At 32.1% G+C, this 24,339-nt stretch overlaps 2 protein-coding genes and 1 long non-coding RNA gene across 6 annotated transcripts; 2 read left to right on the top strand and 1 right to left on the bottom strand.

Moving 5' to 3' along the window:
* Positions 1-409: 409 nt before the first annotated feature.
* On the top strand, positions 410-8,308 carry Pits (Protein interacting with Ttk69 and Sin3A). 3 transcript variants are annotated; one of them, XM_075821214.1, is made up of 2 exons: positions 410-953; positions 4,713-8,308. In XM_075821214.1, the coding sequence occupies exon 2, from the start codon at positions 4,798-4,800 to the stop codon at positions 7,303-7,305; it is 2,508 nt and encodes an 835-aa protein (XP_075677329.1). In that variant the 5' UTR covers positions 410-953; positions 4,713-4,797; the 3' UTR covers positions 7,306-8,308. The 3 variants fall into 3 exon arrangements, with proteins under 3 accessions (XP_075677329.1, XP_075677328.1, XP_075677330.1); XM_075821213.1 differs by lacking the exon at positions 410-953 and adding an exon at positions 3,571-4,161; XM_075821215.1 differs by lacking the exon at positions 410-953 and adding an exon at positions 4,621-4,637.
* LOC142645289 (uncharacterized) lies at positions 1,495-3,152 on the bottom strand. Its single transcript, XR_012846432.1, has 2 exons — positions 2,861-3,152; positions 1,495-2,801 (listed from the first exon to the last, which is right to left on the bottom strand). It is a non-coding gene; the product is annotated as an uncharacterized LOC142645289 (long non-coding RNA).
* Positions 8,309-8,535: 227 nt separating the features above from the next.
* Dhc64C (dynein heavy chain, cytoplasmic) lies at positions 8,536-24,066 on the top strand. Of its 2 annotated transcripts, none has more exons than XM_027347333.2 (7): positions 8,536-9,044; positions 9,103-18,899; positions 18,972-19,059; positions 19,572-19,767; positions 19,909-23,395; positions 23,449-23,751; positions 23,844-24,066. In XM_027347333.2, exons 1-7 carry the CDS (start codon positions 8,705-8,707, stop codon positions 23,976-23,978), a joined length of 14,346 nt encoding a protein of 4,781 aa, XP_027203134.2. In that variant the 5' UTR covers positions 8,536-8,704; the 3' UTR covers positions 23,979-24,066. The 2 variants fall into 2 exon arrangements, with proteins under 2 accessions (XP_027203134.2, XP_027203133.2); XM_027347332.2 differs by lacking the exon at positions 19,572-19,767 and adding an exon at positions 19,276-19,471 and having other exon boundaries at positions 8,539-9,044.
* The last annotated feature ends 273 nt before the right edge of the window (positions 24,067-24,339 follow it).

The raw sequence follows: 24,339 nt of genomic DNA, 5'->3' as shown, positions 1-24,339 counted from the left end.
TATCATCACATCCGACCATCATCGCACCAATTATCACCAAGATTTATTGATTTCGGTTATCATCATCATCAAATTGATTGATAAGAAGAAGAAGAAGAAGAAAAAGCTGGTTGGATTTCTGGTTTTTCTATATTTTGTCGACTGGATCGAATCAAATCGAACCAAATCAAACCACCATAAATATCATTTGACACATAAAAAAAACATTCGAAGATTCGAATTACGAAAAAAAAATATTCGAATTACACATGCGCATCATCATATTGGATAAGGATGCTTTTCATTAATCAATCAATGTTTTTTAGTTTTTGCTTTGTTTTTTTCTGTCTTTTTCTCTCGTTATTTCATTGCAATCATTTATCATATTTATCACATCACTTTTTTTTTCTCTCTCTTTATTTGATGATTATATCAATATGATGCGTATTTGTGTGTTGTTATCAATTACAATCCAAAATCCAAAATGAACGAACGAAGAACATCGTCGCAAGAAAACAACAACAACAACGATTAACTAAGTCGAGAAAAAACTTTTGTTGTTGTTATCGTCGTTTAGTTTAGTTTAATTTTTTTTTTCGGTTATCAATGAAAATTGATGATAATTGTTGGTTAAACTCGATGATGATAATAATGATATGATTATGGTCGGCTTTATGATGATAATGATGATGATGATGATGATGATGAGCTAAATTAAACTTCGAACAAACAAACCACACACCATATATAAATTGGCCATCAAAATGATCAAATGATTTTTTTTTTAATTCTTTCAAAATTTTTACTTTTTCTTGCCAAGTTTTTCATTCAAATTTTTTTGTGAATTTTGTTTGATTTTCGAGAAATTTTTCTGTTTTTTTCGAAAGAAAAAAAATTCGAATCTTTTTTTTAGTGTTCTGTTTTCGAGAAAATTTTCCGTTTCCGCTTTTTCATCCAAACAAAAAAAAATCCCGGTAAGTTTTCCTAATGATAAAAAAACATTCGATTTTCACCTTCCATTCTCATAATCTTTGAGTTTTTCAAAGTTTTTTTTTCAATTTCAATTGTTTCAAGCAACAGAAAATAAATTTTGGGTTAGGATGATCACATCATCATTTCAACCAGAGAAACAAAAAAAAACTGATAATCTTATCAGACATTTACCAAAAAAAAAAATCATTGCAATCATTTTTTTTCATGCACGCGTTCAAATCTTTATTTTGATGTGATTTGATTAACGAAAATAACGATACTTAATCATTTATATGATGATCATATCCAGATGTTTGTTGATTTGATTTGATCAAAAATCAACAAAAAAAAAAATGATAAAAATCCATGGATACAAAACGCCAAGGATTCTTTTTTTTCTAAACATTCGAATTCATAATGATCCTGTTCATAAATGACGAATCGAATTGAAAAGATTCGAAATTCGAAAACTTTTTGAAAAATTTTCAAAAGTTTTTTCTCCCTGAATTTCATTTTAATCTGGTTCAGGTTTTTTTTTCTCTGTTCTCTTCAACATCCGTATCTTCGAAACTAGCCAAAGTCATCATCATCATCAACAACAACAACGAAAAACAAACAAAATCAAACCCCGGGATCAATAAAAAAAATTTTCGTTTTCAATATAGAATATCATCATATTGGCATGCGGCATGAATATTTTCAATCATCATCATCATTATTGTGATCATCAGGATTTGCACGCAGGCGTTTCCAATATATGTAATCTTTACATTTTTTTGTTTTCAACGAAAAAAACTTGAAAACTTGAAATGTGACGTCACGTCACATTTTTTTTCGGTTTCGCCATCCATCCATCCACATGTATATAGCATTTGGTGTAATGGAATCTTTCAACAAAAAACATTTTCATTTTTGCTATATGTAGAGGTTGTTGTGTGATATCTATGCTGTGTAAATTCCAACAATTTTTTTTTTTTTTTGTTGAAAAAGATATAAAAATGATGATGATGATGTCTGACGTAGTAAACAAAAAAAAACAGTTTGCATTGCTGCTGCTGTATGCACTCTGTCGATATTCAATTTTGCTGCGTGGATCCCTGAATTTTACACGCATGTTTTCCAAGAAAAAAAATTTTGAAAGAAGAAAAAAAAACAAAAAAATCCTGTTCAAAGTGACACCAGCTGACGTATATTATATTAAGGATGTTTTTAAGTTTCGGGTGGAGTCATAACAACAACAACAACAAAATTGATGATCATCATCATGGTTCCCAATGGATGATAATCATTATCATCAATTTTTTTGTTTTCCTTGAAAAAAATGAGCATGCTTCGAAAAGAAAAAAATCATGCGCATTAACAAAATACCTTAAGGCAAAAAATAAGGGAAAAAAAGCGAGAAGCAATAAGCCAGCAAGCCAAGCCAAGCACATTATTTTTAATGCAAAAAAAAAAATTTTTTGCCGGACAGGATTTTTTTGTTTTTCTGACGACGATGAAGACCGGGGCAACAAAAAGCCAGGACATTTTTTTTTTACAAAATTCCCCCCATCCACCAATCGTCCTTTTTTTTTATTTGTGACGTCACGCCGAAAAAATAAATGCCACTTTTTTTTTGTCGACCATGGTAGTGGTACACCGCTCATTTCATTTCATTTTTTTTTTGAATGAACTTTCTCCCTCCTCCCTCCTTATTTGCGAATATAACAAAACACCATAAGTCGCTTCCACCACCGTTGTCGTGGAATCCATAAATCCAGAAAAACGAAAAAACTTTTCGATGATTTACCCCCCTCTCTATTTACTTTGATTGATCAATACAAACATTTTGTTTGTCGATCTTTTGGCGCCTTTTAATCAATGAAAAATGAGAAAAATGAAAAGAAAAGAATTTTTAAATCGAACATACCTTTATCGACCTAATCACCCGCAATCCACACCTATCGACCTTTATCGATTTGCAGTTGCATTTCATTGTTTGTTTGTTTGATCAAAAGTATCATCCGGTAATCAATCAATATTTTTTTTTGTTCAGAGAAAGACTTTCTGGGTGATATACCTCCCTCCATCATCATCATCGAATAAACCTCCTCCACCATCATGACCAAAACATTCGATTTAAATCTATTCTATCTAAAATAAATTTATTTTGATTTCGATTTGAACATGCGCATTCGAAAATGAAATTTTTCCAAAAAAAAAAAAAAAAAAAAAAAAATTGCCGCGCCACAATCACAACTCCCTCATCATTATCAAATCATGCATTTCATCGCTTTTTTTGGATTTTTTTTTTTTTTTTTTGAAAAAAGAAGAAAAAAAAATTGCTCCCTTCCAACAACAACAACAACAACAAACGAAGGAGAGAAAAAAAAAGTACAAGTTTATTTTGCGGAACGCGTGTTTTTACATACAAAATACCACTACCTCTACCTTTTTTTTTCTTCTACCTCCTCCTCCGCTTCTTCCTATTGGGTGAACAGAGAGAGAGAGAGAGAGAGAGAGAGAGAGAGAGAGAGAGAGAGAGAGAGAGAGGTGGATGGTGTATATTGGTGTTATCGCCAGAAAATTATTCCATTTCATTCCACCAAAAAAAAAAAAAAAAAATACAGTCTGAAAGCAGCAGCAGCAGCAGTTTCCATTCAGAATTTTTTTTTCAATTTTTTTTTCTGGTGCATGCATTGCATGCGTTCAATGTTCAATTTTTGTGTGTGTGATATTGATTTTTTCAGTGGCTGTGTGTGGTTTTTTTCTGGTTATTTCCAATATTCAATTTTGGGAGTTGGATTTTTTTTAGAAAGAGAGAATATCTGAAGAAAGTGAATGAAATGAAATGAAAACCTACGAAGTTTGACCGTATAATATTCTCTTCTCTTTTTTCCCAAAACAAAAATGTGGTTTTTTTTCTGTTGTTGAAAACATTCGATTTTAGCTTCTGAAAACTTTGACCTGGAAAAAAATTTTTTGATTTTTTTAAATTTTCTTCTTAATTAACCCTCGATGACTATGATGATAATGAAATTAAATAATATCACCATGTGATTTGAAAATAATAATTTTGTTTTTTGTTTTTTGGTTTCTCTTCTGATCATCATCATCAATAAACTTTTTTTAATAAAAAAAAACAACATTGGGCGTCAACAAACCACCCTGCCAATCATCAATTATCATCATTTTGGCAACCATAAACCAAACAAGCTCTGTTGATGATAAGTATGTTTCTTTTTTTGGTCCCTTTTTTTGATTATCATCAGCATCTTATCCAAATTATCTTATCAATCGAGATTTGATTTTAGTTGTAAAATTACAATATTAAAAATCTAATGATGATGATTATTGTAAATCTACGATTATATCCGATTGATTAATATTTTATCGAAAGAAATGGATAGAAATCCTGGTTATTTTTAAAAAAAATTTGTTTTTTTTTGGCCCAGGTTTCCTATATACATCATTCATTATATATCACACATGCCATGCCAATTGGTACATTTTTAATATTATTTTGAGTACAAAAATGTTTTATATTTGTTGTTTTGTTTTGTGAGTCATTGGTTTCTTTTCTTTTACTCGATCGGTCTATATATATTCGTTTTTGTTCGTTTCATATGTGATTTCGATCAATTTTGTTTTTAAAAAAAGTTAATTTTTCTGATGGAATGTTGTCATCAATCAATGAAATATTCTTGGTGTGTGGGTGGATAATCAGTTTTTCTCTTGTTTCTAATTTTCACATGTTTTTTTTCTCTTTCTTTTTAATTTAGGTTTTGAATCGATTCAGTGTGTTTCAGAAAAAATCACCGTGTTTTGAACTTGCAGTTTGTTTTTTGTCGATATGAATGAAAAATAATGTCATTATTGTTTAATGGTCATCATCGTTTGTCATCATCATCAACATCGTTGACCGGTATTAGTAATTCAATTGTTGCATCTTCAGCTATTTGTGGAAATAATCAGAATAATAATATAATAGGAATGGCTACATCAACACCAACACCACCAACAACAGCAACAACACCAGCACCACAATCATCATCATCATCATTATCATCATTAACACCAACAATAACAACAACACAAAGACAAAATTGTTATCTATGTGATTCACCACGTATGCCATGGGCATTATTACATGATTTTTCTGAAATTGTTTGTCGTGGTTGTGTTAATTATGAAGGTGTTGATCGTATTGAATTAATTATTGATAATGCACGTCAAATGAAACGTGCAACTGGACATTATTTAATTCAACATCAACATCATAATCATCATCAACAACAGCAACAACAACATCATCATCATCAACAACAACAACAGCATCAACATCATCAACAACAGCAACAACAACAAGCAGCAATTAATCATCATCATCAACATGCAATTGCTGCAGCGGCTGCTGCTGCAGCAGCAGCCAATGCTGGTGGTAATATCGTTCCATTTATAATTCCACAAACGGGTAATACAATAACTGCCGCCCAACAACAACATGGTGTTGTTCAACAAACAAATCAAAATGATCATCATCAACAAATAATATCAGCTAATTTACTTCGATCATCATCAGCTGCTGCTGCTGCTGCATTACAACAACAACAACAACAGCAAACATTTAAATTAAATGGTTCATTAACAAATTATGCAACAACAATTGCTGCAATTGAACATTCAAATAATCGATCATCATCACAATCACAATCATCATATAATGATAATTTAATACGTGGAAATTCACCACGTGGTGGTACATATGTTACAAATCCATCATCATTAATATCAACAACAACACTTGCAAGTGGTGTATTATCATCATCATCATTGAGAAATTCTTCCGGAATACCAACACAATTATCATCAACAACAACAACGATGGGAGGAAAACGTACTATACATATTGCTGATGATATAAATGATGTTGATATTGTTATACCGAATCAACAACAGCATAGACAGCATTTAGTAATTGATGAAATGAATGCTGCTGCTGTTGCAGCAGCAGCTGTATTATCAGCTGGTGGTGGTGGTGGACAAAGACCACCATTAACACGTGGTGAATCATTACCGGCTGTTATGGCAGCACCTGGTTTAACATTAGCAAATGATCCAACATCATTATCAAGAAAATTATCACGTGCTGATCAATTACATCATTCATCACATCCATCAATGAGTCGTGTTATGTCATTTGATTCAACGGTTTCGGCAAAAAATCTATCACAATCATCATCGGGTATTGTTGGTATAACATCGAAACAACCATTTTATTCAGTAGCAGCAGTTGCCGCAGCAGCTGCTGCTGCTGCAGCCGCTTCTTCTTCATCGACAACATCACCACCATTGATTGGAAATTCCGTATCCGCATCATCATCTTCCACTAGTCTATTACCCATAAAAAAATCACGAACTTCAAATCAATTGATTGATTCATCATCGATAAATAGTCAAAATCAATTATTATCATCATCATCATCAGTGCCATCATCAACGGCCAATTCAATGGTCAATAATTCAAATCATCAACATCAACACCATCAACATCATCATCATCAACAACAATTAAATAATCATCATTCACCACCATCAACAACGACAACAACAACAACACCTCCATCATCATCATCATCAACATCGAATTCATCAACATCGGCACCATCAACAACAACAACATCGGTACAATCACCACCATTAAAATGTACAATATGTCAAGAACGTTTAGAGGATACGCATTTTGTACAATGTCCATCGGTATCAACGCACAAATTTTGTTTTCCATGTTCAAGGCAATCGATTAAACAACAACAACAATCGAATGCAAATATTTCCGGTAGTAATAATGGTGGGGAAGTTTATTGTCCAAGTGGTGAAAAATGTCCATTAATGGGTAGTTCAGTACCATGGGCATTTATGCAAGGTGAAATATCAACAATATTAGGTGATGATAATTTAAATTTAAATTCTACTACCAACACATCACATTCATTGAATAATAATAATAATAGCAGCAATAATACCGGTAGTAATCATCATCATCAATCGACAACTACATCATCATCTTCAGTTTCATCATCTGCATCATCAACAACAATGGCCAATAATACGAATTCAGTACCGTCATCACAATCTTCTGGATTAACGGTATCGATTTCATCATCATCATTATCATCGATATCGGCAACAACAGCGGCGACAACAACATCAACACCTATTGCTATTGATCATTCAATTACAACAAATGGTATTGGTGGCGGTGGTGGTGGTACAACGGTATCAAATGGTCAGCCAATGTTATCAACAGCATCAGCCACAACAACAACGACAACAATACCATTTAAAGTGAAAAAAGAAAGATCACAAGAATAATAATAATAATAATGATAAAAAACAACAAAATGACAATCATCAATTCGTGTATGGTTTTTTTTCCAAGCTTGATGAAAATATGGACAAAATTTTTATCCGGTAAATCTTTTTGAATCGATGTGAAAAAAAATGAATATTTGATTGAGATTTAATAATGGTGAAAAAAATTGAAACCGAAAATCATCATCGTTGTCGTTGACAAAACACACACACACACATAAAACACACCGAAAGAATCCGAATGATCTCTTTTACAGAATTTTTTTTTGTTTTAATTTTTTGTTTTTCACTATTTTTTGTTTTGTTTTCACACAACACAAGAAAAAAAAAATCTCATCAAAACTTTACATCACAAAAAAAACCACCACTATTTTTGATGAATGCGCACATTTTAATTAATTTTTTTTTTGTTGTTTTTTTTATGTTTGTTTTGTTTATTTTGTTCAATGTTCACATCACGGAAAAAAATGAAGAAAATGAAAATCATAAATGTCATCCATCCAACCAACCACACACATCATAACAAAATGACCCAGCGAATAATTTTTTCATTTCAAATTTTTTTTTAATGTAAAAAAAACAAAACAAAGTTGAAGAAACATCGATTTCTCGATGATGATGATGATAGAAGAATATTCTTTTATATAAAAAAAATTCACTGCAACAGAAAAAAACCACCTTGTCACAGAATCGATTTTTTTTATTACCTGAATCAACCTCAAACAAGAAGATTTAGCCACCACCACCATTTTTCAATTTAGCGATTTTAAATAAAAAAAAAACTTTCATTTTTTTTTCGTTCGTTCGTTCGTTGTTTCAACATTGTTTTCACATCACATTATCATTATCATTATCGTCGTTCATCATCATTGTTCATCATCCCGCCACATGCACACACACATTAATTCATCAAATATTAATTATTGAAAGAGAGAAAAAAAAACAAATTGATAATCATATAAATAAATAAAAAATTAAAAAATTATTAATTACAAAAAGAAAACTTAAAAATTTTTACAAAACAAAAAAATTGAAATTTTACAAAATTTTTACAAAACAAAAAAATCGAACGTTTCCGAAGAAAAAATCGAACGTTTTGAATTCGAATGTTTTTTTCACACCTGAACCCAGTGCTGCCATCTATGAATGGAAAAAATTACCAAATCAAAAGTATCCTCCCATCATAAATGGTCTGATAGTATGACACATCGATTCTTTCTTTGTGTGTTCGATTTGTCTGTTTGTGTGGTGTTTTCGTTTGTGAAAATTTTTTTGATTTTTGATTTTTTTCATTAAAGTTTTGATCTTTTCCATTGAAAGTTTTGAAGAAAAGAAAGATTATTTTTTTTTATAAATTGCGTTTTTACGCGATTCAACGACATTAATTTAACCAGAAAAAATGTCGGATTCATTTATGGATATTACCGGTGGTGATATACCATCGGGACAATTTTTTACCGATCAACAATCATTATCATCAACAACATTGGCTAATGTTGCTGGCAGTGGTGGTGGTAATTCTGGTGCTGCTCAATCAACATCGACGGCAACATTATTGGATGTATCAATATTGGTTGCATATTTACGTCGTATGATACCGGCTTTTATGGAAGAAGATGGTTGTTTAACCGAATCATTACGACAATTATTGCTGCAAGAATCGACATTGGAACAATTGAAAAAATTTATTCAAGAACCACAAACACGTTCCATTGTTGTACAGCGACAAATTCTTAAAGGTTTGTTCGATTGTTTGATTCGAAAAACTTGTTCTAATTTTTCCCCCTTAAATTCCAGATGATGATGAAGATGAAACAACCGGTGCTAGTGGTGGTGGCGGTAATAGTGTTACACCATCATCAATTATCGGTCCAAACACCAACGATGATAATGTTCAATATACAATCGAATTAGAAGTAAAATATCATAATCCAAAAATAAATTCATTAGTTTTGATAAAAAATGGTCCAATATTGGAAGCTGATAAATCATTATTGTCACAATTACGTTTTATGAATTTGGCTGATTCATTACCATATGAAACATTACATTCATATGTATCGGCTGCTGTTGGACCTTATTTTAAATCGTTTGTCAAAGAAACTGGTCGTGCTGAAAGAGATGGTGATAAAATGGCACCAAATGTTGAGAAAAAAATTGCCGAATTAGAAATGGGCCTATTACATTTACAACAAAATATTGATATACCTGAGATTAGTTTACAAATACATCCATATGTACAACAGGTTATAAATAAATGTCGTGATGAAGGCCAAAAGATAACAATGGAACATTTTGGTGATAAAGTTAATGATTCTGTTTTCTTGAATCAACTACAAGCTGGTGTTAATCGTTGGATACGTGAAATACAAAAAGTAACAAATCTGGATCGTGATCCAAGCAGTGGAACGGCTATGCAAGAAATAAGTTTCTGGTTAAATTTGGAACGAGCCCTATTGCGAATCCAAGAGAAACGTGAAAGTATTGAAGTGATTACAACATTGGAAATACTAAAAAATGGTAAACGTTTTCATGCAACCGTATCGTTTGATGCTGATACTCGATTGAAAGAAGCATTGGCTACCGTAGCGGATTATAATCCTTTAATGAAAGATTTCCCCTTGAATGACCTGTTGGCTGCAACTGATTTACAAAAAATTCGTATCGCTTTGCAAGTTCTGTTTCAACATTTACGTAAAATTCGTAATACAAAATATCCAATGAAACGTGCATTGAAATTAATGGAAGCAATATCACGTGATTTGATGACACAAATGCTTAAAGTTCTCGGTACCCGACGTATGATGCATATACCATATGAAGAATTTGATAAAATTATTCAACAATGTTTTGAAGTATTTCAAGCATGGGATGATGAATATGAAAAATTTCAAACATTATTACGAGATATTGTTAAAAAGAAACGTGATGAACATTTGAAAATGATATGGCGTATAAGTTTTGCACATAAAAAATTACAAATACGTATGGAACAGATGCGTAAATTTCGTCGTCAACATGAACAATTACGTGCTGTTATTATACGTGTTTTACGTCCATCAATAACATCGACGATGATTAAGACAAAAGATGGTACAGAAACAATGGAAAATGATTCGGAAAAAGCATCATCGGGTTTTGATTCAACATTATCGACTAATACATCATCGATTATGACAACAGCAGATATAAATGAAATTGAAGAAGTTAATAATGCATATGAATTGGTAAAAGAAGTTGATGCATTAGATATGAGTAAAGAAGGTAATGATTGTTGGGAAGCATCTCTAAAACGTTATGAAGAACGTATTGATCGTGTTGAAGCTCGGATAACAGCAAAATTACGTGATCAATTAGGAATGGCAAAAAATGCAAATGAAATGTTTCGAATATTTTCCAGATTTAATGCATTGTTTGTACGACCACATATAAGTGGTGCAATACGTGAATATCAAACTCAACTAATTCAACGTGTAAAAGATGATATTGAAACATTACATGAAAAATTTAAAGTACAATATCCACAGAACAAGGCATGTAAAATGTCACGTGTTTATGATCTGCCATTAGTATCTGGTTCGATAATATGGGCACGACAAATTGAAAGAAAATTATCTGTTTATATGAAACGTGTTGAAGATGTTCTCGGTAAAGGTTGGGAAAGTCATATTGAAGGACAAAAATTGAAAAATGATGCTGAAAGTTTTCGAATGAAGCTAAATACACAATCCATTTTTGATGAATGGTGTCGTAATATACAACAAAAACAATTAAATGTTAGCGGTAGAATTTTTACTATTGAATCAACCCGGACACAACAACGTTCTGCATTTCGTTTGCGGGTAAATTTCCTTCCAGATATTATCACTTTGGCAAAAGAAGTACGTAATCTACGTAGTCTTGGATTTCGTGTCCCCCTAGGTATTGTGAATAAAGCACATCAAGCTAATCAACATTTTCCATTTGCCGTATCATTAATCGAAACAGTAAAATCATATGAACGTACATGTGAAAAAGTAGAACAAAAACCATCATTAGCATTATTGGTTGCTGGTTTAAAATCTGAAGTTCAAGATTTAATATCGGAAGGTGCATCAATGGTATGGGAATCATATAAACGTGATTCATATGTACAGAAATTGGGTGAAACTGTATTGAATTTTCAAGAAAAAGTTGATGAATTATTAGATATTGTTGAACAAATTGATATGGAATTACGTTCAATCGATGATTGTACATATTCATCATTTACATTTATTGAAATTTTGAATAAAATACAAAAAGCAGTGGATGATTTATCATTACATCGATATTCAAATCTAACGGAATGGGTTTCCCGATTGGATAAACAAGTTGAACAGAAATTAGCATTACGTTTACAAGCTGGTATTAAAGCATGGACACGTGCATTAGAAGGTGGTAATGATAATCGTGGTGGTAATGATGGTAATCGTAAAGATAATAGTGGTAAAGATGGTGATACCATGACCGATACTGATTCCCCTGGAGCAGCTAATGATGGTATCGTTGGCGGCGGCGGCGGTAATCCACAGATACAAATATTGATACATGAAATACGAATCACTAATCAGGTGATGTATGTTAGTCCATCGATTGAAGAAGCACGATTTAATTTACTGCAAGAACTGTTTGCATGGCAAAATGTTATTTTAACATTGAATCGTATTGAATCAAGTCGGTATCAAGTTGGTTTAGATCGTCCTCATCAACGACAATATCGTGATTTATTAAATAAAATGCCTGAAGATAATGGACCGAAAATATTGAATCAAGCATATGAAATAATTGAAATGAAAATTAATCAAATGCGTGATTATATACAACAATGGTTAACATATCAATCATTATGGGATCTACAATCAGATATGCTTTATACAAAATTAGGTGATGATATAACTCGATGGATGAATACATTGGTAGAGATAAAAAAATCTCGTACAACTTTTGATACAGCCGATACACGTAAAGAAATTGGACCAATTGTTGTGGATTATGCAAAAGTTCAATCAAAAGTTACGCTAAAATATGATTCATGGCATAAAGAAGTATTGAGTAAATTTGGTTCATTACTTGGTCAGGAAATGTCATCGTTACATTCAATTATATCAACAAGTCGTACAGAATTGGAAAAACAATCTATCGATACGGCTAATACAAAAGATGCTGTAACGTTCATAACCTATGTACAATCTTTGAAATCAAAAATTCTTCAATGGGGAAAACAAGTTGAAATTTATAAAGAAGGCCAGCGAATACTGGAAAGACAACGTTTTCAATTTCCAAATAATTGGTTACATGTTGATAATATTGAAGGTGAATGGTCTGCTTTCCAGGAAATAATGAAACGAAAAGATCAATCCATACAACAACAGGTAACATCATTACAGGTGAAAATTGTTGCTGAAGATAAATTAGTTGAAGCAAGAACAGTAGAATTTTTAACGGAATGGGAACGTGGAAAACCCGTACAAGGTTCAATAAATCCAAAAGAAGCTATAAATCGATTGACAATTTTCGAAACAAAATTTAATCATTTACAAGAAGATCGTGATAATATAATGCGTGCAAAAGAAGCATTAGAATTATTAGAACCACCGGGATTATCAGCACAAAGTCCAAATGATCAAAAACTACAAGTATCATTGGAAGAATTACAAGATCTGAAATTTGTATGGACAGAATTGGCAAAAATATGGGAACAAATTGATAGTTTAAAAGAAATGCCATGGTTATCAGTACAACCAAGAAAACTTCGACAACAATTAGATGGCCTATTAGGACAATTAAAAGAAATGCCAGCACGTTTACGACAATATGCATCATATGATTTTGTAAAACGTGTTGTACAATCATATACAAAATCAAATGTTTTGATTGTAGAATTAAAATCCGACGCTTTGAAAGAACGTCATTGGCGTCATTTATGTAAACAATTACGTGTACAATGGATTCTTTCGGAATTAACATTAGGACAAGTATGGGATATTGATTTGCAAAAAAATGAAACAATTGTTAAAGATATTATACAAATTGCACAAGGTGAAATGGCATTAGAAGAATTTCTTAAACAAGTTCGTGAATTTTGGCAAACATATCAGCTGGAATTGATAAATTATCAGAATAAATGTCGTATAATACGTGGTTGGGATGATTTATTCACAAAGGTTAAAGAACATATAAATTCCATTTCGGCAATGAAATTATCACCATATTATAAAGAATTTGAAGAAGATTCACTATCGTGGGAAGAAAAATTGAATCGTATTAATTCAATATTTGATGTTTGGATTGATGTACAACGTCGTTGGGTTTATCTGGAAGGAATTTTTAGCGGTAGTTCAGATATCCAGGCACTGTTACCAGTTGAAACATCAAGATTTCAATCAATAAGTTCAGAATTTCTGCAATTAATGAAAAAAGTATCGAAAAATCCAATGATTATTGATGTTATGAATATTGCCGGTGTACAACGTTCATTAGAACGTTTATCTGATTTGTTGGGTAAAATCCAAAAAGCATTAGGCGAATATTTAGAACGTGAACGTTCATCATTTCCACGTTTTTATTTTGTTGGTGATGAAGATCTACTAGAAATTATTGGTAATTCAAAAAATATTTTACGTTTACAAAAACATTTTAAAAAAATGTTTGCCGGTATTGCATCGATCATACTGAATGATGATCAAACACATGTTCTTGGTCTTTGTTCAAAAGAAGGTGAAGAAGTACGATTTTTTAATCCAATATCCATTGTGGATAATCCAAAAATTAATAAATGGTTATCGCTGTTGGAACAAGAAATGCGTTTTACATTGGGTAAATTGCTTGCACAAGCTGTTGCTGATCAAGTTCTGTTTCGTATCGGTGCAACTGAAGATTCAACAACGAAAAAAATTGAAATGAATCAATTTATTGAATGGTTGGATCGCTACCAAGCTCAGATTGTCGTTCTGGCTGTACAAATATCATGGTCAGAATCAATTGAATCTGCATTAACCATTCAACAGCAACAACCGCCAAATTTGGAACCAATTTTACAATCCGTTGAATTAACATTACAAATATTGGCCGATTCAGTATTGCAAGAACAACCACCATTACGTAGAAAAAAATTGGAACATTTAATCACTGAATTTGTTCATAAACGTGATGTAACTCGTCAGTTGATTCGTAAACAAATTCAATCAAATAAATCATTTGATTGGTTATCACAAATGCGTTTTTATTTTGATCCAAAACAATCGGATATCCTCAGGCAATTAACCATACATATGGCAAATGCAAAATTCTATTATGGTTTTGAATATTTGGGTGTACAGGAAAAATTGGTTCAAACACCATTAACTGATCGTTGTTATTTAACAATGACACAGGCATTAGAAGCACGTCTTGGTGGTTCACCATTTGGTCCAGCCGGAACGGGTAAAACTGAATCGGTTAAAGCGCTGGGAAATCAATTGGGAAGATTTGTTCTCGTATTTAATTGTGATGAAACATTTGATTTTCAAGCAATGGGTAGAATATTTGTTGGTCTTTGCCAGGTTGGTGCATGGGGTTGTTTTGATGAATTTAATCGTTTGGAAGAACGAATGCTGTCGGCTGTATCGCAACAGATTCAACAAATTCAAGAAACATTAAAAAATAATTCAACATCGCCGACTAAATCCGATTTGGTTGTTGAATTGATTGGAAAACAAGTGAAAATCAATGCAGATATGGCAATATTCATAACAATGAATCCTGGTTATGCTGGCCGTTCAAATTTACCGGATAATTTGAAAAAATTATTCCGATCGCTTGCGATGAATCAACCAGATCGACAATTAATCGCACAGGTTATGCTTTTTTCACAAGGTTTTCGTATGGCCGAGAAATTAGCAACGAAAATTGTACCATTTTTTAAACTTTGTGATGAACAATTATCCAATCAACCACATTATGATTTTGGTTTGCGGGCATTGAAATCCGTACTGGTATCCGCCGGTAATATTAAACGTGATCGTATACAACGAATCCGGCAATCAGATCCAACGGTTATTGATGAATCACGGATTGCTGAACAATTACCCGAACAAGAAATTCTAATACAATCTATATGTGAAACAATGGTACCGAAATTGATTGCTGAAGATATTCCATTGTTGTTTTCATTATTGTCAGATGTTTTCCCCGGTATTAAATATACCCGAGCTGAAATGCGAAAATTACGTGAAGAAATTCGTAATGTTTGTCAAGAAATGTATTTGGTTTGTGGTGATGGTGATGATCATTCGGTTGATGATCAGCAACAACATGATGATTCATCATCAGATGGACAAAATCAACAAGATGAATGTTCTTGGTTGGGTAAAGTGCTACAATTATATCAAATATCACAATTAAATCATGGTTTAATGATGGTTGGACCATCTGGTAGTGGTAAATCAACAGCATGGAAAGTTTTACTTCGTGCACTGGAACGTTTTGATGGTCAAGAAGGACAAGCACATGTTATAAATCCAAAAGCAATTTCGAAAGAATTACTTTATGGTCAGCTAGATCCAAATACACGTGAATGGACTGATGGTCTTTTCACTCATATCCTTCGAAAAATTATTGATAATGTACGTGGTGAAATTAATAAACGACAATGGATTATTTTCGATGGTGATGTTGATCCTGAATGGGTTGAAAATTTAAATTCCGTGCTGGATGATAATAAACTATTAACATTACCAAATGGTGAACGTTTGAGTATACCACCAAATGTAAGAATAATGTTCGAAGTACAGGATTTAAAATATGCAACATTAGCAACTGTATCACGTTGTGGAATGATTTGGTTTTCCGAAGATGTTCTAACAACGGAAATGATTTTTGAAAATTTTTTCCGTCGTTTACGTAATATACCGTTGGAAGATTTAGATGATGAATTATCATTAACAGCAGCAAGTTATATGACTACAACGGTAAAATCAACAGCGACAAAACCCGAAAAACAAGATGATATCGATATTGTCAGTGATTCATTACAAATACAAAGAAATTTTGTACAAATTTTACAAAATTATTTTCAACCTGATGGCTTGGTAAAACGATCGCTAGAATTTGCATCAAAACAAGAACATATAATGGATTTTACTCGGTTGCGAGCACTAAGTTCATTATTTTCTTTATTGAATCAATGTTGTCGAAACATATTATTGTATAATCAAAATCATCCTGATTTTCAAATATCATCGGAAATTTTGGAAAAATATGTACCATGTTCATTAGTTTATTCAATATTATGGTCATTCGCTGGTGATGGTAAATTGAAAATCCGTCAAGACCTTGGTGAATTTATACGTAGTATAACAACAATACCATTACCACCAACATCATCAACAAATTCATTGATTGATTATGAAATAACGTTGACAGGTGAATGGTCATTATGGCAGAATAAAGTACCACAAATTGAAATTGATACACATAAAGTTGCAACACCTGATTTGGTTGTACCAACAGTTGATACTGTACGACATGAATTATTATTGAATACATGGTTGGCTGAACATAAACCTTTGGTTCTTTGTGGTCCACCTGGATCGGGTAAAACAATGACATTATTTAATTCATTACGTTCATTACCGGATATGGAAGTTGTTGGTTTGAATTTTTCATCAGCTACTACACCAGAATTATTATTAAAAACATTTGATCATTATTGTGAATGTCGTAAAACACCAAACGGTTTAGTTATGTCACCAATACAGATTGGAAAATGGCTGATTTTGTTTTGTGATGAAATTAATTTACCACAAGTTGATAAATATGGTACGATAAGGGTTATATCATTTTTACGACAATTAGTTGAATATGGTGGATTTTATCGTCAACAAGATCATTCTTGGGTGCGTTTGGAACGTATACAATTTGTTGGTGCTTGTAATCCACCAACCGATCCGGGAAGAAAACCATTATCACATCGTTTCTTACGTCATGTACCGATTATTTATGTTGATTATCCTGGTGAACAATCATTGAAACAAATTTATGGTACATTTAATCGTGCAATGTTAAAATTAATGCCAAATTTACGAACATATTCTGAACCATTAACATCGGCTATGGTTGAATTTTATTTAATGTCACAAGAACATTTTACACAAGATATGCAACCACATTATATTTATTCACCAAGAGAATTAACACGTTGGGTACGTGGTATTTTTGAAGCAATTCGTCCATTAGATTCATTAACAGTTGAAGGTTTAGTACGTCTTTGGACACATGAAGGTCTTCGATTATTTCAAGATCGTTTAGTTGAAGATTATGAACGACAATGGACTGATGAACATATTGATATGATTGCATTGAAACATTTTCCAAATATTGATCGTCATCAGGCATTGAATCGTCCAATACTGTATAGTAATTGGCTATCAAAAGATTATCTACCTGTTGATCGTGAACATTTACGTGAATTTGTTAAAGCTCGATTGAAAGTATTTTATGAAGAAGAATTAGATGTCCAGTTGGTTTTATTCAATGAAGTTCTCGATCATGTCCTACGTATTGATCGTATTTTCCGTCAACCACAAGGACATTTACTTTTAATCGGTGTTTCTGGAGCTGGTAAAACAACATTATCACGTTTTGTTGCATGGATGAATGGTTTAAGCATATTCCAGATTAAAGTTCATAATAAATATTCTGGTGCTGATTTTGATGAAGATTTACGTTCAGTATTACGTCGTTCTGGTTGTAAAAATGAAAAAATTTGTTTCATATTGGATGAATCGAATGTATTGGATTCTGGATTCCTTGAACGTATGAATACACTATTGGCTAATGGTGAAGTACCTGGTCTATTTGAAGGTGATGAATATACCACACTAATAACACAGATTAAAGATGCAAGTCAACGTGAAGGTTTAATGTTGGATTCAAATGAAGAATTATATAAATGGTTTACCCAGCAAGTAATAAAAAATTTACATGTTGTTTTCACAATGAATCCATCAAGTGAAGGTTTAAAAGATCGTGCTGCAACATCACCCGCACTGTTTAATCGTTGTGTACTGAATTGGTTTGGTGATTGGACACCAGAAGCACAATTTCAAGTTGGTCAAGAATTTACATTGAAATTAGATTTGGAAAATGTACGTTATCAACCACCAGAAATATTTCCAGCAGCATTTAGGAATTCATTCCCACAGCAACCAAGACATCGTGATGCAATTATAAATTCATTTGTTTTTATTCATCAAACATTACATTATGCAAATGAACGTCTTTTACGTCGTGGTGGTCGTATATCAACCATTACACCACGTCATTATTTAGATTTGATTAATCATTTTGTAAAATTATTTTATGAAAAATGTTCCGAATTAGAAGATGAACAACTACATTTGAATGTAGGCCTTACGAAAATTCGTGAAACAGTTGAACAAGTTGAAGAATTACAAAAATCATTAGCATCCAAATCAAATGATTTGGAGCAAAAAAATCAAGCGGCTAATGCAAAACTTAAAGAAATGCTAAAAGATCAACAAGAAGCTGAAAGAGAAAAAGTTAAATCACAAGAATTACAATTAATGTTGAAGGTATGTTTTACCTGGTGAAGGATTTATCTGGTGGAATTTTTTTAATTTTGCAATTTCTTCCCCCCCGCACAGAAACAAGAAACGGAAATTGGAGAAAAAACAGCTGCTGTTATGGCCGATTTAGCACAAGTAAAACCTGCGGTTGAAGAAGCACGACAAGGTATGTTTTTTTGTTTTCAAATTTTCAAAAAACTTTTTTGGAACAAAAACACACATCGATTGATTTCTTCTTGTGGATCGTTTTTTATTTTTCGTTTTTTATTTTATGATTTTTTAATTTCTTTTTTGTTTTTTTTTTTTTTGTTTTTTATTTTCAAACTTTTTCTGTTTTTGTTTTGCGTTTTTTCGTTATTGAACCTTCGATCCTCCTAAATAGCCGTACAATCGATAAAAAAACAAAATCTTGTTGAAGTAAAATCAATGACAAATCCACCACCGGCAGTAAAATTAGCAATGGAATCAATTTGTTTATTATTGGGTGAATCAACAACCGATTGGAAAGTAATCCGATCGATTTTGATGCGTGAAAATTTCATTTCAACTATTGTCAATTTTCAAACTGATAATATTACGTAAGCTAAATTGACTAAACATTTTTTCTCTTTTTCTTTCTCCCTTTTTTCCGCTTTGCTTTCTCGCTTCTTCGCTTAATTCTTTTCGCTTAAAATGAAGGAGTAAAATCAATCAAACGACAACATTTGGTCGAAATACGTACAATGTCAAATCCACCGGCTGTAATTAAAAATGTTCTGGAATCAATTTGTTTATTGTTGGGTGAATCAACAAATGATTGGAAAATTTTACGTGGAATTATAATCAAAGAAAATTTCATACCAAATATAATTAGCTTTTCGGCTGAAGATATTACGTAATTACGAATTAGTGTTTAGCATCGCAAAATGCTTGCTTGCTTGCTATTCCTGTTTTTCCTTGTTTTTGTTTCCTTTTGTTAAAATTCATTTTTTTAACCCTTTTTTCTCTTTTTAAACACTTTTTTTGATTTTTACAGTGAAGATATTCGTCAAAAAATGATTACAAAATATCTACAAAATCCGGATTATAATTTTGAAAAAATTAAACATGCATCATTAGCATGTGAACCATTAGTAAAATGGGCAATTGCACAGGTTAATTATGCTGATATGTTGAAAAAAATTGAACCATTACGTAATGAATTGAAAAATCTGGAATCCGAAGCTGATGTAAATAAAGCTAAAGCTGCTGAAACCGATAGGATTGTTGGTCAATTAGAACGTTCAATTGCATCGTATAAAGAAGAATATGCAAATTTGGTATCACAAGCCCAAGCTATCAAATCAGATTTGGCTAATGTTCAATCAAAAGTTGATCGTTCAATTGCCCTACTAAAAAGTCTTAGTAATGAACGTGAACGTTGGGAACATTCATCCGAGACGTTTAAAAATCAAATGCAAACAATTGCCGGTGATTGTATACTTTCGGCAGCATTTTTAGCTTATGCCGGTTATTTTGATCAACAATATCGACAATCATTATTTAATTCATGGTGTACACATTTGAATCAGGCTAAAATTCAATATCGTTCGGATTTAGCATTAACAGAATATCTATCTACAGCAGATGAACGTTTACGTTGGCAAGCAAATTCCTTACCATCGGATGATTTATGTGTTGAAAATGCAATAATGTTGAAACGTTTTAATCGTTTCCCATTGATTATTGATCCATCTGGGCAGGCTACACGTTTTCTACTTTCGGAATTTGATCAAAAACGTATAACAAAAACAAGTTTTTTGGATGATTCTTTCCGTAAGAATCTGGAATCAGCTCTTCGATTTGGTAATCCACTACTTGTTCAAGATGTTGAAAATTATGATCCAATTCTAAATCCAGTTCTGAATCGTGAAGTAAGAAAAACTGGTGGTCGTGTTTTAATCACTTTGGGTGATCAAGATATTGATCTTTCACCATCATTTTGTATATTTTTATCAACACGTGATCCAACTGTTGAATTTCCACCAGATATATGTTCACGTGTAACATTTGTAAATTTTACTGTAACACGTTCAAGTTTACAAGCACAATGTTTAAATCAAGTTTTACGTTGTGAACGTCCGGATATTGATGAAAAACGTTCAGATTTACTTAAATTACAAGGTGAATTTCATGTTAAACTTCGACGTTTGGAAAAATCTTTGCTACAAGCATTAAATGATGTTAAAGGTAGAATATTAGATGATGATTCTATTATATCAACATTGGAAAAATTAAAACATGAAGCGGGTGAAATATCAAAAAAAGTTGAAGAAACTGATAAAGTTATTGCTGAAGTTGATTCCGTATCACAACAATATAACCCATTGGCACAAGCTTGTAGTTCAATTTATTTCACTCTGGAAGGATTAAATCAAGTTCATTTTCTTTATCAATATTCGCTACAATTCTTTTTGGATATTTTTAATGATGTTTTGGCTAATAGTAATGGACAACAACAACAACAAATATCTGATTATAATCAACGTTTGGGTAATATAACGAAAAAATTATTTGAAGTTGTTTATGTTCGTGTAACACGTGGTATGTTACATCAAGATTGGTTAGTGTTTGCATTATTATTATGTAAAATTTATATTCGTGGTTTTACAAATGAACGTAATTTTGAAAATGAATTTGATCATCTGATGCGTGGTCTTGAAGGAATATTACCCGGACAACCATTAATCAATTTACCATCAATACAATCATCAGATGATCGTTTAGAATCAGCAACAGCATTATCTAAATTACGTACATTTCGTAATCTACAGAAAAATATTGAACATTGTGCCAGTGAATTTAATGAATGGTTACATGATAGTAGTACACCTGAAGATAATATACCAATTATATGGGATGATGATAAAAATCTATCGGATATTGGTCGTGTTATGCATCAACTATTAGTTATACATACATTTCGTCCAGATAGAGTTATATCGATTGTTAATCGTGTTGTAGCCGTTATATTTGGTGAAAATTTTTCACATTTTGCTGAAAATGAATATGATTTAGGTGCTGCAGTGGAAAAATTGATTAAAGCAAGTACACCGATTTTAATGTGTTCAGTACCGGGTTATGATGCAAGTGGTCGTGTTGATGATTTAGCCGCCGAACTTAATCGACCGATAACATCAATAGCTATTGGTTCGGCTGAAGGATTCTCACAAGCGGAAAAAGCTATAAATTCTGCTTCGAAATCTGGTAAATGGGTTATGCTTAAAAATGTTCATCTTGCACCACAATGGCTGATACAATTGGAAAAAAAGTTGCATGCATTACAATCAAATCCATCGTTTCGTTTGTTTTTAACGCTGGAAATTCATCCAAAAATTCCGGTAAATCTGCTTCGTGCTGGTCGAATATTCGTATTTGAACCACCACCAGGTATACGGGCAAATCTTTTACGAACATTTTCCACTATTCCTGCATCAAGAATGATGAAAGCACCAAATGAACGTTCACGGCTTTATTTCCTTGTTTCATGGTTTCATGCAATCGTTCAGGAACGACTTCGATATTGCCCACTGGGTTGGTCAAAACGTTATGAATTTAATGAATCTGATTTAAAAGTATCATTCGATACATTGGATACATGGATTGATACCGTTTCGATGGGCCGAACAAATTTACCACCAGAAAAAGTACCATTCGATGCTATCCGTACATTATTTGGTCAATGTATTTATGGTGGAAAAATTGATAATGATTTTGATCAACGTTTATTGACAACTTTTCTACAAAAATTATTTACACCAAAAAGTTTTGAATCAGAATTTATACTTGCACGTGAACAAGATAATGATCAACATTCATCATCAATGAATAATATTACTATACCCGAAGGAATTATTCGACGTGATGAATTCTTGAATTGGGTTGAATCATTATCTGATCGTCAAACACCATCATGGTTAGGTCTGCCTAACAAAGCTGAATTAGTGCTGCTTACAAATCATGGTGTAGATTTAATTGCCAAGTTGCTTAAATTACAATTACTTGAAGATGATGATGATATTGTTGTTATTGGTTTGGATGGTATTGATTCAAATGCTGGTGGTGGTGGTGGTGGTAAACAAATCAATGAAGATGGTCGTCCAGCATGGATGCGAACATTATTAAATTCTGCAACGAATTGGTTAAAATTAATACCAAATCAATTAGCATCAATGAAACGTACATCCGATAATATAAAAGAACCATTATATCGTTATTTTGAACGTGAAGTTAATAATGCTGGTAAATTATTATCAATTGTACGACATGATCTGTTGGATGTTATTGCTATTTGTCGTGCAGAGAAAAAACAAACAAATTATCATCGTGAAATAACTGAATATCTGGCAAAAGGTATGATACCAAATCATTGGAAACGTTATCGTACACCCGAATCATTTACAATTATTCAATGGATTACGGATTTTGCTGATCGTATTAAACAAATGCAACAAATTCAATCATCATCAATTTCAAATCTAAAGGTATTTTGGTCATCATTACAATCGATTTTATTAATCCTTTTTCTCGTTTTCAGAATCTTAATATCTGGCTAGGTGGATTATTTGTACCTGAAGCTTATATAACAGCAACAAGACAATTTGTTGCACAAGCTAATGGTTGGTCATTGGAAGAATTAATGCTGCAGATACAGATTTCGGATTCGGATACATTAAGTGATAAATCATCATTCGGTATTGTTGGTCTTAAATTACAAGGTGCTGAAGTTAGACATAATAAACTTTATGTAACAAATAAAATTTTATCACCATTACAATTAACATCATTCAAATGGATTCGTTCGGTCGATTCGGAAATGAATAAAAATCAAGCGAATAAGGTAATTTTTTTGGTTTGATTGATTGATTTTTATCAGTTATAAGTTTTATTTTATCATTATCTAATCTTTTTTTCAAAAAAATTTATCACCAGGTTACGTTACCAGTTTATCTAAATTCAACACGTTCAGAATTATTATTCTCGGTCGATCTGGAATTGGGTGATAAACAAGAAGAATATATGTTTTATGAACGAGGTGTTGCATTCATTTGTTCAAGTCAGATTTAGATTTTTTTTACTTTTATAACAAAAAAAAAAAAAAAAAAAATTCAAACATAAAATTCTTTAAATAAATTGATTATTTTTTATCTTTAAATGTTGTGTATTTAATTATAAAAGGTTGATAAAGGTTAAAGTCACCTTTTGAATTGTTTTTTTTTGCACGAAACAGTCAAGGCTAAAAGTTGAGTTAGGTTGGGTTGATGACGATGACTATGATTCATAGTTGAGTGAGGTTAGGTTGGTAACCATGACTATGACTATGACTGTGATTCATAGTTGAGTGAGGTTAGGTTGGTAACCATGACTATGACTATGACTGTGATTCATAGTTGAGTGAGGTTAGGTTGGTGACCATGACTATGACTAT

This window comes from Dermatophagoides pteronyssinus, unplaced genomic scaffold (assembly GCF_027571235.1).
Source record: "Dermatophagoides pteronyssinus isolate colony J.1.1.1.1 unplaced genomic scaffold, Derpt_VIB-CSIC_2022.12 sq0009, whole genome shotgun sequence".
Classification (NCBI taxonomy): domain Eukaryota; kingdom Metazoa; phylum Arthropoda; class Arachnida; order Sarcoptiformes; family Pyroglyphidae; genus Dermatophagoides; species Dermatophagoides pteronyssinus.
This window is presented reverse-complemented; position numbering and strand designations above follow the sequence as displayed.

What these genes read in the sequence shown, in the direction of transcription:
- Dhc64C (XM_027347333.2), top strand. Translation starts at nt 8,705, where the DNA reads ATGTCGGATTCATTTATGGATATTACCGGTGGTGATATACCATCGGGA. An exon ending in ACAGCGACAAATTCTTAAAG is followed by an intron (nt 9,045 to 9,102) that starts GTTTGTTCGATT and finishes CTTAAATTCCAG; the next exon opens with ATGATGATGAAGATGAAACA. An exon ending in ATAAAAATCAAGCGAATAAG is followed by an intron (nt 23,752 to 23,843) that starts GTAATTTTTTTG and finishes ATTTATCACCAG; the next exon opens with GTTACGTTACCAGTTTATCT.
- Pits (XM_075821214.1), top strand. Translation starts at nt 4,798, where the DNA reads ATGTCATTATTGTTTAATGGTCATCATCGTTTGTCATCATCATCAACA.